General features: G+C 39.9%; 1 protein-coding gene across 3 annotated transcripts in view; it reads left to right on the top strand.

Annotated features, from left to right (window-relative positions):
- The window catches only part of LOC102812961 (chromosome unknown open reading frame, human C11orf54), a 30,595-nt gene extending 25,822 nt beyond the window's left edge, over positions 1–4,773 (top strand). For all 3 annotated transcript variants that reach the window (XM_006871201.1, XM_006871203.1, XM_006871202.1), the window contains 2 exons: positions 3,063–3,179; positions 4,496–4,773. In XM_006871201.1, the coding sequence (XP_006871263.1) occupies positions 3,063–3,179; positions 4,496–4,669 (291 nt within the window). In that variant the 3' untranslated portion in view covers positions 4,670–4,773. The remainder of the gene's footprint in view (positions 1–3,062; positions 3,180–4,495) is intronic.
- The last annotated feature ends 8,876 nt before the right edge of the window (positions 4,774–13,649 follow it).

Raw genomic sequence — 13,649 nt, 5'->3', positions numbered from 1 at the left:
AGTCCTGATAGCAATTATTCACTATTGAATCATAAGAAGCTTATCCCCATCTCCTTTCACCAGTCCTGTCCAGACACGTTGGAAACCATTCAGTGGAGATTACCTGCCCCTGCACCTTCTGAAACTAGGCTTCCTCTTGAAAGCTTGTAAGCCAGTCACTTTGTGCCTTTGTAACACCCCCATTTTGGATAGCCAATGTTTAAGTTATTCATCACTGTCAATCCGGCGTACTGAGGGGGTGGGAATGATACTTGCTGTAAAGATTCATTCCCTCTTTTGAGCTACTACATCCATAAGTATAGGTCAAGTTCATAAAATTGTAGTGGATTACTCTTTTTTTCCCTCTAGTCGAGTTCTGATCATACAGCCATTGAAGCCAGGTCAAGTGGGTACTATCTGCAAGTATGGGTGTTCTTGTGCATCTCCCCTTACTTCATATCAGCTGGACGCTTCACTCTCCACTCTAGTCTTCTGTGGCCATGTCTCTGTCCCTGGGCCCAGGAGTCCCCAGTTCTCACCATACTGCTGGCCAACCATGTCTCAACCCAGGTTGACAGGAATCTATTGAACATGGTCAGACTTAGCTCACAACTTCATTGCTGTTTTTCCCCCACTTTCCCTTATTGGTAGACCAACATGGTCACTAGCAAGACCACATGACTGCTCGTATAATACCCTTGAGTTACAGTCTTGAGAGGGGGTTTCCCCTGAGGGGACCCTACCACTTGCCTTGATGGCTCCTGGGCAAAACTTGCTTGTTCTTGTAGTTGTCAATCAGACTTCTGCTATTGTTTTTTATTTTTCCTGCTGGTCTTTCTTTAAAGAAGTATCTTCTGTTCTTCTAGCTGCTCCAGGCTGGTATGCTTGTCCTTTAAGTGAAAATTTCCCACCTCAGATGATTCTGGATGGGGATCAGGATTCCACCTATGGTCTTATGCAATGCAAGGGCTCCGCAGGAAGCCTCCTTCACTGGGCACGTTCTAGCCCCATTTTAGGTATTCCAATCAGTTATAGGCTGAAGACAGACTTACAAACTTTCTATGGTGATGTTTCTGGCTATTCCTTTCTCTTCCCCTCAAGTGTCTATTTTACAATAGTAGGCAAGGGAAAGCAAGATTCAAAAAAAACATCTTAACATTATTTCCCCCCTTTTACCCATTCAAACCATGACTCAATACCTGTATCCCAGAACCCTCTTGTTCCAAGGTTGAGGATACATCATTATTTACCTCTGTCCCACTTAGCCCATGTAAACCTTCCTAAATGTTCTCCCATCCATCTTGTTCTTCCATTCCCCTCTCCCTTCTTGTATATTGCCATCCTGCACCTCCACATCCAAACTATCCTGTGTCTATTCCCTACCTTGTGCTCCACCTTCCCCTCTTCCCCCTTACTCTACCCCAAAATCCCAGTAACCAGCAAAGAATTTTTCTTTTTTCCCCTTGCAGTGTAGGTACTTTTTCTTAAGCTTTTACAATGGTCCTACGCAGCATTTCTCCTTTTGTGACTGACTAATTTCACTCAACATAATGTCCTCAAGGTTCATCCATGTTATGTGGTGGCTTGCAGCTTCCTTGTTATTCTTCAAGCTAGTATAGTATCCCATTGTGTGTATGTACCAAAGTTTGTTTATCCATTCTTCAGTTGATGGGCATGTAAGCTCTCTTCATCTTTTTGCTATTGTAAATAGTGCTGCTATGAGCATTGGTGTGCATATATCTACTCATGTTGTGGCTCGCATTTCTTGTGGGTAAATATCAAGTAGAGGAATTGCTGGATCATAAGGTATTTCTATTTCCAACCTTCTGGGGAAGTGCCATATTGTTTTCCAGAGAAGTTGGACCATTTTGTAATCCAACCAGCAATGTAGGAGTGTCCCAGTCTCTCCATGTCCTCACCAGCATTTATTGTCCTCTACTTTTTTGATCTTCACTATTATTGCTGGTATGAGATATTTCATTGTTGTTGTTGTTGTTTGTATCTCTCTAATGGCTAGTGTTTGGTAAGGTGGAGGGTCAGAGAAAAAGAGGAAGACCCCCAATGAGATGGACTGGCTAAGTGGCAGCATCAGTGGACTCAAGCATGGCAACAGTAGTGAGGTTGGACCAGGATCGGTCAGTGTTTCATTCTGCTGTGCATAAGGTCGCTATGAGTCGGTACCGACTAGATGGCACCTAACAACAACAACAACAACAAATGGCTAGTGATTGTGAACATTTCTTCGTTTTTGTTGGCTGCCCAGATCTCCTTCTTGGTGAAGTGTCTTTTGATGTCCTGTGCTCATTTTTTAATTGGGTTATTTGTCTTTTTCTTATAGAGGTGTTACAGTTTCCTATATATTTTAGAAATTAGTTCCTTGTCTGATGTGTCATTGCAGAAGATTTTTTTTTTCTCATTTTGTGGGCTCCCTTTTTAGTCTTTTGGTGAAGTCTTTTGATGCACATAAGTTTTTAATTTTTAGTATGTCCCAATCATCTATTTTGTCTACTTTTGGTAGTGTAATTTTCAAAATGTGTGTATTCTTTTGAGAAGTAAAGTATATAACTTCTTTTGATGCCAGATATAGTCAATAGGAGTCCTGGTGTGGCGCTGTGGGATTATGCACTGGACTGCAAAGTTGTTTGGACCACACAGTTGGCAGTTCAAGCTCATCAGCCACCCCTCGGAAACCTTATACAGGGTCGCTATGGGTCGGAACCGACTTGACGGCACTTAACAACAACATTGTCACTAGAATATATAAGAATGCCTACATATTTTAATTTAATGGAACTGCATGTAGTTTTAAGTTTTAACTCTCAGTGACATCTAATATAGGAGCCTTGATGGCATAGTGGTTACGCACTCTGCTGGTAACTGAAAGGTCTGAGGTTTGAACCCACCAGCTGCTCTGCAGGAAAAAGATGTGGCAGTCTGCGTCTATAAAGATTACAGCCTTGGGAATCCTCTGGGACAGTTCTGCTCTGTCACACTGGATTGGCCTATGAATTGGAATTAACAATGGCAGCAGGTAAATATTCCGTATACTTACTTGTTCAATGTTTGTTTGTTTTTTTCTGTAGCCTGCAGAGTTTTCTTCCTGCCCATTGAACTCTGATGAAGATGTGAATAAATGGTTGCAGTTTTATGAGATGCAGGGTCCTTTGGTTTGTCTGCCAGTTTTTGTCTCCAAAGACCCAGTAAGTCTCTGTCTGCCTCTTATATTGCAGTATGCTTAAATGATAATGTTGCTTTTTAGGATTTTTTTTTTAATTGGGTACTTTTTGTAGTTGCATTATTTAAAAACTAAGATATAGCTAGAATTATCTTAGCGAGGTAGAGCGGATTTTACCTTTGAGGAAATGCAGGCACAGGCATTTAAAATGACACCCAAAGTCATGTAAAGTAGCAGTATTCAGACTGGGGTTCAAATCTCTTATTATCTTATTTGTCATTCAGCATATTCTAATATAATAAATATAATACAAGCTTACTCCTAGAGAAAAACACTTTAGTATAGAACAATTCAAAGCAAATGGTTACCAAAATGACATCCTAGGAATGTATCCTTAAATATTATCATAGATTTATAAAATGACCTAGTTAAGAGATTATCTATGACATCAGTTATATTACCATAAGAATTGTAAAAACTCTAATTATTAATTGGGAAATAGTGTGTGTGTGTATATATATTATATGTGTGACACTGTGGGTTAATGCACCAGACTGCAAAGCCATTTGAACTGCCAGGTTGGTGGTTCAAGCTCACCAGCTGCTCCTCAGAAACCATATACAGGGTCGCTATGTGTCGGAACTGACTGTATAGCACTTAACAACAACAATATATATATATTCTATATGTTGTGTATATATATTCTATATGTTCAGATCTGTCAACTGCTTCTTGGAAACCCTACACAGGGTCACTATGAGTCAGAACTGACTTGATGGCACTTAAAAACAACAACATATATATACAACAGGATACCATGTAGGTATAAAAGAATGAGGAAGCTCTTTTATGTTCTGATATCCAAAGACATGCAAGCTGTATTGTTTAAGAACAGTGTGTGCACAGTGTACTACCACTTGAGTCAAAACATAAAGTGAACATTTCTGGAAGGATAGATGATAAATTGCTTATTGCTCTGTAGGATAAGCACTGGACTGCAAACTACAAACTCAGAGGTTTGAGCCTACCAGCTGCTGCACAGGAGAAAGATGAGGCTTTCTGCTCCTGCAAAGATGTACAGGGTCTTTAAAGGGTCACTAGGAGTTAAAACCAACTCAACAGTACTTAGTAACAACAAGAAGAAGAAAGTATAGTAAATGTTAAAGGAAGATGGTAAAACAAGATGTTTTACTGGATATATTCTTTGAATTTGGAATTGTGACTTACAAGCTATTTTAAAAATAAAAATTATTGTACATAAGAAAGGTCTCACTTCCCCCTTAAAAAATTTCTTTCCAAAACTAGTTTGAGCCCTAACAGATGTTTTGTTTGTTGTCCTAGGGGTTTGATTTGCGACTGGAGCATACTCATTTTTTTAGTCATCATGGAAACGGCGGGCACTACCATTATGACACTACCCCAGATACAGTGGAGTATCTTGGGTACTTCTCACCTGCGGAGTTTCTCTTTCGTATTGATCAGCCAAAAGAGACCCATTCAATTGGGCGAGATTAAGTCAGGTGATGCTCATTTAGAAATGGAAATAAGGTTTCTCTTTAAAAATTTAAATCAAGATCATTAATGGATACTAGTATGAAATCCAATGGAAATGATCTCACTACTAAATATCAGTTTTTTGGCCTTTGAAATTTAAGGATTATGTTCAAACTACATTCTGTATTATAAATCTATTTTAGATTAATTATGGTGAACAATGATGCATCATTGAAATATTCTTCACTGTTTTTATTCTATAATATCAGCAAAGTCAGTGTCATGGTTCATGCTTGTTAAGTATCGAATTGTGTTTTCCAAATATGTGTTTTAACTCACAACCTCTGTGCCTGTGATTTTAATCCTGTTTGGTAATGGGTTCTCTTTGTCATGTTAATGAGGCAGGATTAGTGTAGCATATATCTGAGTCATCTCTGTTGAGATATAACAGAAGCTAAGCAAGCACGTGCACAAGCAGGGATGGGGAAGGCAGGGGCCAGGCCACGTGAAGACCACCCAGGAGCAGAAGTTTACAGAAATAAGAACCTTCTCCTAGAGCCTTTCCTTAGAGCTGGCACCCTGCATTCAGACTTCTGGCCTCTTCTGTTAAGAAAGTAAATTTTGTTTGTTAAAGACAGTTGTGATGCTACTGTTAGTAGTCCTAGATCCCAAAGAAAATGCATTAAGAAGGAATTAAATCAGAAGTCATGTGATTTAGTCTCACATCCTTTGGATTGACAATTAGAAGCAGTTTGTAGCTTGCTGATTAATTGCAAGAAGAGAAAAGAAACAACATGAACATACAACATTGAAGTGAGAGTACTTTACTTTATAAGTGAGGCTATAGCAGTGCATGACTGCTGTCATTCATGAAAGGTTAATTATGGTGTTGGTTGATCAATTGTAATGGTTGAAATTTGCACGGGAGTTCTGTAATAACCATTAGCCAAATATCAACTCTACAATTTTGCTAATTTCAACCATTCCTATTGGCTGTTTTTATCTCTAGTGCTGATAGTAGACAGCACTGAATAATTTTCAATATTAAGCACTTAATAGATTTTCAAGAATATTTTTGATTGCCTGCTTTTTATGTTAGCTATAATGTGTACTGGGAGTATAAATTCCTAACTATTCTTTTTATCTAACTGCCCTCCTGAGAATCCAAGTTTACTCTTACTACAAGCCTCTGTTACCTGGATATGTTAATTGCTTGTTGTTGTTAAGTGCCTTCTAGTCCATCCTGACCCATAGATAGATACCAGAAGAGCCATAAAACTGAGGAGATCATTTCTGTTAGGATGTGAAGGAAATACACTTTGAGGAAAGGAATTTGGACACAGCTGTCTTTTGTGTGAAGTAGGCCAAGGAAGATTTCTTCTTGACAAAGATGTCATGAGAGAATTACTTGAAAGAGTTTTTGTAGCTGTCTCCTGACATTAGCCTTAACTTTACCAGATCATGAAAGAGTTTAGATTAACAAGCTGTTTCAGGGAAATGAGACCCTGGTACCAAAAGGAATCTTTACACACTCCTGAGCTATCTGGCTAAAGCTGTGTAAAATTCCACCAGTGTTTTATGATCTCCACCTGAGAACTATAAAACTACAATTTGGCATCCCTGTTATTCGTTCCTGAAATGATTTTAACTCTTTATACCCAACAGAAGCCCCATCCTCACCCCTAGCTCTTCCAACATCTGACATCAACCAAATTAACCAAATAAATGACTGTGTTGTAATGTGTTCCACGAGCTGTGTAAATCTGTGTGAGAACATTTTAGTTGAAGTCATCAGTTCTCACATCTAGACTGGTGTATTTCCTATATCCAAATGTAATGATTTTCCTTCCTCTGAATAAATTTTCTTACATTCAGTTTTTGTGGACTGCGTGAATTCTTCTCTACAACAGATACAACAACTTATTTGCCTGAGATTATAGTGAAGTCATATGAGACATATTATGAAGGAGATCACAGCCTACTTTTCAAGTGTCTGCTGTGGTACATTGTTTTGAAAAATCAATTGAAATAGTGATGGTAAAGAGGTACTTTACTGGCTTTGAGGGGACAAAAGTTTAACAGGCAGAGAGTCTGCGTTCAGTGAAGAAGAAAAGTGAAGGGTAAAGTTACTACTTACTAAACTGGCTAGGAACTTGTTCTAAACAGGAAGCAGAGAGAAGCATTGAGTTACTAAGAATAATTACATCCCTCCTAGGGAGTGTGTTATTCTGAAGGCTTGCTGTGTAACTCTGAAATAGGGGCACTAAAAAGGCTTTAACTTAGCCAAATGTAAAATAGGACCCAAATAGCCATCTTAAAATAGTGGCTATAGTGAAACTTGGAGTCCTGGTGTGGCGCTGTGGGTTAATGTGGTTAAAGTCAGTTTGAACCACAAGGTCGGTGGTTCAAGCTCACCAGCCAATCCTTGTAAACCCTATACAGGGTTGCTATGGGTCAGAACCTACTCGATGGCACAAAACTTAACTCATTCCCTAATTACATTCCATAATTAATCACTCCTTTTCAATCTCCAAAGCAGAACTTGTGGCTCAAGTGAGAGGGGCAATTCTCTTCATGAGTACAAAGGTAAACTCAGCCAATAGGAATGGTCCTGGACACAAGCACCCCAACTACTGATGGGATCAGCCTAACTACTGGAATAGAAAAACAATACAATGATGCCTGACCACAACAACTGGGATTTTGTTTTTCTTCACCCTTCCTAACTCCAGCCTGGCCTCCAGTTGGGGATGCAGATGTGGAAGATACCTGCTCTTCTGTCCCATGTATCCATACACAATAAATGCTTTGCTCTTTGCTCTGAGCCCTGTCTATGAGTATTGTCTTGATTTAGTAGCAGGTGACTAGAACTTTTGTGGTTACAAGTCCTGTATTAGAAATTAAATTCTAAAGCACTTGGTTTGTGGAAAGCTGCCTTTTACAGTGGGAGCCCTAATTCCATGTTGGGTCTTGACATAAATTCAGGTGCCATTAGAGTTCCTTCTAAACATTAAGTCAGAAATATGGCAATGATTAGACAAGTCCAGGACAAATCTAGGAAGGGGAAGCTTGCTCTCAGGACTGATGGACTTGCCTAGGCAGGTTTTTAATGGTTTACAAAAAAAAGCCACAGCTATCTAATTTAATTTAAAAGCTGGAGTCCTGCCTATGACTCAAAACAGCATGGTCATGTGTCAATGCTGACAACACATAGAAACCTCAGAACCAAACCTGTAAGTATTTTTAATCTGCAATTCTGTATGTATCCCAATCATGGTCCTTACCCTGCCTCTGTTCTATAGTCCTGCTCAAGGCAGTGAGGGACTGTACTGACCACCAATCATGCTCATGTGATCATTTCTTTTGTTGCTCTCAAGTATAGAGAAAGTAAAGTAAATGGAAGAAATGAGATAAAAGAGCTGAGCAGAAAATTTCAAAGGGCAGCTTGAGAAGACAAAGTCAAGTATTATAATGAAATGTGAAAAGACCTGGAGTTAGAAAACGAAAAGGGAACAACATGCTCAGCATTTCTCAAGCTGAAAGAACTGAAGAGAAAATTTAAGCCTCAACTTTAAATACTGAAGGATTCTTTGGGCAAAATACTAAATGATGCAGAAAGCAACAAAACAAGATGGAAGGGGGTGGGGGAAGAAGAAGATGGAATACACAGAGTCATTTTACAAAAAGGAAATGTTCGATGTTTAACCATTTCAAGAGGCAGCATATGATCAAGAGCCAATAATAATGAAGGAGGACATCCAAGTGCACTGAAGGAATTTGCAAAGAACAAGACTCCAGGAATTGATGGAATATGAAATAAAATCTTTCAACTACGTAATGCAACACTGGAGGTACTCACTCATGTCTAGAAATTTGAAAGATCGCTACCTGGCCAGTTGTTCAGAAGAGACCTATATATGTGCCCATTCCAAAGATCAGTGACCCAATGGAATGCAGAAATCAACAGACAATATTAATATCACAGGCAAGTAGAATTTTCCTAAAAATAATTGAAAAGTGGCCAGAGGTTCAAGCCAGATTGAGATGAGAATGCAGAATGAGAGATATAGTTGTTGACATCAGATGTATCTCTGCTGAAAGCAGAGAATACCAGAAGGATGTTTACCTGTGCTTTATGACTACACAAAGGCTTTGATTCTGTGGATCATGACAAGCTATAAACAACACTGCAAAGAATGGGTATTCCAGAACACTCAATTGTGCTCATGAAGAACCTGCACATAGACCAAAAGACAGTCGTTTGAACAGAACAAGGGAACACTGAATGGTTTAAAATCAGGAAAAGTATGTGCTAGTTTTATATTCTTTCATCAAAGTTATTCAATCTGTTGCTAAACAAAAATCCCAAGAAGATGCATTATATGAAGAAGAATGTGGCATCAGGATTGAAGAAATAGCCTGTGATATGCAAATGGTACCGCCTTACTTGCTGAAAGCAAAGAGAACTTAAAATATTTACTTATGAAGATCAAAGACCATGGTCTTTGCACCAGTTGCACTTCAATGTGAAGAAAACAAAAATTCTTACCACTGGACCAATAAATAATGCCATGAGAAATGGAGAAAAGATTGATGTTGTCAAAGACTTCATTTTGCCCAGATCAACCATCAACTGCAGCAGTCAAGAAATCAAACGACATATTGCATTAGACAAGTCTGCTGTACAAGACCTCTTTGAAGTGTTCAAGAGCAAAGATGTCTGTTTGAGGAATAAGTTGCATCTGACCCAAGTCATGGTATTTTCAATAACCTCATATGTATGTGAAATTTGGATAATGAATAAGGAAGACCTTACAAGAATTGATGAATTTGAGTTATTATGTTGGAGGAGAATATTAAAAATACCATGGAATGCTGGAAGAACAAACAGGTTTGTGTTGGAAGAAGTACAGTCAGAATGCTCCTTAGAAGCCAAGTTGGTGAGACTTCATCTTTTATACTTCAGACATTATCATAAGGGACCAGTCCCTGGAGAAGGACATCATGCTTGGTAAAGTGGTTGGTCAGCGAAAAAGCAGAAGACCCCCAATAAGAGGGATTGGTACAGTGACAGCAGCAATGGGCTCAAGCTTATCATTGATTGTGAGGATGGTGCAGGACAGGACAATGTTTCAATACTTTGTACAATTGGTTGCTATAAATTGGAACTGACTTGATAGCACAAAACAACTATAACAAACATTGAATTTATGAAATCCATGACTGAATCCATTGGTCAAATCCACTGACCTCAATGCTGATAATTTCCCTCATCCTGAATGATTGTCTGTCCTGTTTAAGAATCAATAAAAGGGTCTTTGTAGACTATGTTTCAATCTGGGATCTTTTCTTCTCATACAGAGGTCTACAGAAATTGCATGAAAGATCTAATCTGAGAAGCTCTACTGTATTCAAATAGTTGTAAAGTTAGTTTGGGCCACACTCTGAGGCTGCATCCATCTGATTTCAAATGTAGGTTCCCAGGGCCTCTTCCCCTGACTAAAAAGAACCCAACCCACATCTATCAATTCCATTATAACATGTTGCAACCCTATATAGGGATATCAAAACTAAGTCTTACGGGAGCAGACAGCCTATGTTTCTCCCTAACCCATAGGCCCTGACTATTGAGAGCTAATAGTGCCTTTACCCGCCCATCACTGGTTTTCTAAGTGGGGTACATGAACTGCAGCAAGTAAACAGAACAGTATGAGAAGGGCAGGAATATTGTAATTTAAATTTACATCTTTTATTTCAATCTTTAAAATTTATATTTTTGTTTACCACTTAAATAACGTTGTTGTTGTTAAGTGCCATTGAATCGGTTCCAACTCATAACGACCCTGTATAGGGCTTCTGTTGTGCAGTTGTTGGGTTTGAACTGCTGACTTTGTGTTTCACAGTCCAGTGCTGATCCAATAGCACCACACTGGGAGTCCTAAATAACATGCTGACTCAATTTTTTTTTCTTTTTTGCTGATTGAAACAGTTCATATTTCCAAACCAAAAATGACACAATCTGACAAATATAAGAACACATGATATGGATTGAGTTATGTCTCCCTAATGTGGTGCTGAGGATTAATGCGCTGGACTGCAAGGTTGGTTTGAACCACAAGGTCAATATTCCAACTTCACCAGCTGCTCCTTGGAAACTCTACACAGAATCGCTATGAGTAATAACCAACTCGATGGCACTGAACAACAACAATGTGGTGCTGTGGAGTTTGGTGTAAGCACTAGAACACAAGGTTGGTTTGAGCCACAAGGTCAGCAGTTCAAATTCACCAGCTGCTCCTTGAAAACCCTATACAGGGTGGCTATGAGTCAAAACCGACTCAACTGCACTTAACAATAACAACAATGTGGTGCTGTGAACCACAAGATTGTTGGTTCAAACCTACCAGCTATACCTCAAAAACCCTGTGTAAGGTTGCAATGAGTTGAAACGGACTCGATGGTACTAAACAGCAACAACAACACAACCCATGGGCTGGACCTTCGCCACCCCTGCTATAGGATAAGGTAGAATTGCTCCAGAGGGTTTCTGAGCCTGTAAATTTTCAGGAAAGCAAACTGCCTCATCCTTCCCCTATGAAGTGGCTGGTGGAGTAGAACCACTCATCCTTTGGTTAATAGCCAGTGTTTAACCTAGAGCACCTCCAGGGATCCTTTACCAAGTTGTTGTTGTTGTTAAGTGCTGTCGAGTTGGTTCTGACACATACTGACTCTGTATAGGGTTTCTGTGGAGTGGCTAGTGGGATTGAACCACCAACCTTATGGTTAGCAGTCCAGTTCTTATCCGATAGCACCACACCAAGACTCCATTAAGTCATTAGAGAAATATAAATTAAAATTGCAACTTAAAAATTAAACTTAAAAAAAGACTGACAATACCCAGTGCTGGTGAGAGTGTAGCATACCTTGAATTTTCATATATTGCTGGTGGGAATGCAAAATGGTACACCACTCATGAAAACGATTTAGCAGTTTCTTTAAAAATTAAAAACATACTCTATGACCCAGCAGTGTCACTCCTAGATATTTAGAAAAGTAAATACATACAAAAACATATGATGAACGTTCATGGCAACATTGCCTGGGAAAGGTACCAGCTACTCCATTGATATTTTGTTGTTGCATCCTGCAATAATGATGATACACAAGTAGATGCATGGATAGACATGCAGGCTGAACAAATGTGGGAGAGACAATGGGACTATACTGACAAATATATTTAGGTTCGACAGGATATTCGTACATGGTTATTTACCTTTGCTGCAAATATATTCATGAATGTGGTGGAGCCCACAGGCAGCAAACTTAAGAAAATTTCTTAGACGTAACCAAACACCTACAGTAACCACGGGTTCTTAAAATCTCATTAGCGGTCATCTAAGATGGAGCTCTGGTAGCGTAGTGGTTACAAATTGGGCTGCGAACCTTAAGGTCCGCAGTACGAAACTACCAGCTGTTCCGCGGGAGACAGCCTCGGAAACCCTGTACAGGGTCACTATGAGTCGGAACCGACTCCACAGCACGTAACAACAACAAAGGTGCAACTAACTATTGATCTCTCCCTGTCATGAGGAAAGAAGGGTGAAGAAAATAAAGCAGGCACGGAAATGTGAAGAATAATGGAGCACAGAACACCAGTCACCACGACTCTGTGACCAGAAAACTACATGGGACCTGGCTACCATTACTAACTGCTCTGAAAGGAGTCCCTTAGAAGGTCTTGGACAGAGTGGGAGAAAAATGTGAAACAAACTCAAAATCCTAAAAGAGACCAGATATTTTGGTCAGCTAGACTGGAACCTGAGACTTTAGTCATTCTTCAAGTCTGGAAATGAACTGATCTCTATGGTCCATGTTTCAGCCAAATAATTGTTAAGTGGCATCGAGTTGATTCTGACTCACAGAAACCTTGTATAGGGTTTTCGAAGAGTTGCGCTGACCTTGAACCGCAGACCTTGCGGTTCAAACCAACGTTGCAGTCCAGTGCTTTATCCTGTAGCGCCACATCAGGACTCATAAAAGGGGGACGAGAACACTAGGTGAGGTACGCACACCTTAGAATATTTAACCATTTGAAATTAGTAGAGAAGCATTTTTACACAACGACAAAGTTCAGAAGGGTTGTTGTTGTTAAATGCCATCGAGTGGGTTCCGACCCAAAGCGACCCTGTATAAGATTTCCGAGGCTGTAAATCTTTATGGGAGAAGAAAGCCTCATCTTTCTCCCGCGGAACGGCTGGTAGTTTCAAACTGCTGAAACTGAGGTTAGCAGCCCGATTCGTAACCACTACAACCACTACGCTACCAGAGCTCCTTGTTGTGTTGTTGTTGTTAAGTGTTGTCGAGTCGGTTCCGACCCATAGCGACCATGTACAGGGTTTCCGAGGGTGTAAATCTTTACGGGAGTAGAAAGCCTCATCTTTCTCCCGCGGAGCGGCTGGTAGTTTCGAACCGCTGACCTTAAGGTTCGCAGCCCGATTCGTAACCACTACGCTACCAGAGCTCCTTAGGAAAGGAGAAATGAAAACAGGAAACACAGGGAGGAAGTAGGATGTTACATGATGTTTAATTGTGGGGTCTGCAATGAAACAAAATGTGTATAATTGTTTGAATGAAAAACTTTATATGCCCTGCAAACCTTCACCCAATTTACAATAAAAAGTTAAAAAAAATTTTTTTTTGCTGTTGTTCAATGTTGTAAACACTTATAAAGTCGTGAAGTACTTATAAAATGTTATAACAAGAGAATCCCTGCAATCATCCAGTTCAACCGATGAAGACGCTGTATGGCAAGAGTTTTATCTTTACACCAGGAAGTTCATCCCGACCTCCAATAGGACTTTTCCGCGCCTGCCCAGTTTCATTCGTGACTCCGTGAGCTGGATACTGCAGTGCATACTGGGAAAGCCCCTGAGCGCTCCGCTTTGTTTCCCCAAGCCGCTCGACTTCCTGGTTCCAGGTTCCAGGCTCCCACCTCCGTTTT

The sequence above is a fragment of the Chrysochloris asiatica genome, unplaced genomic scaffold, assembly GCF_000296735.1.
Source record: "Chrysochloris asiatica unplaced genomic scaffold, ChrAsi1.0 scaffold00163, whole genome shotgun sequence".
In the NCBI taxonomy this organism is placed as follows: domain Eukaryota; kingdom Metazoa; phylum Chordata; class Mammalia; order Afrosoricida; family Chrysochloridae; genus Chrysochloris; species Chrysochloris asiatica.
The sequence above is the reverse complement of the archived record's forward strand: the minus strand, read 5'-3'. Positions and strand labels throughout refer to the sequence as shown.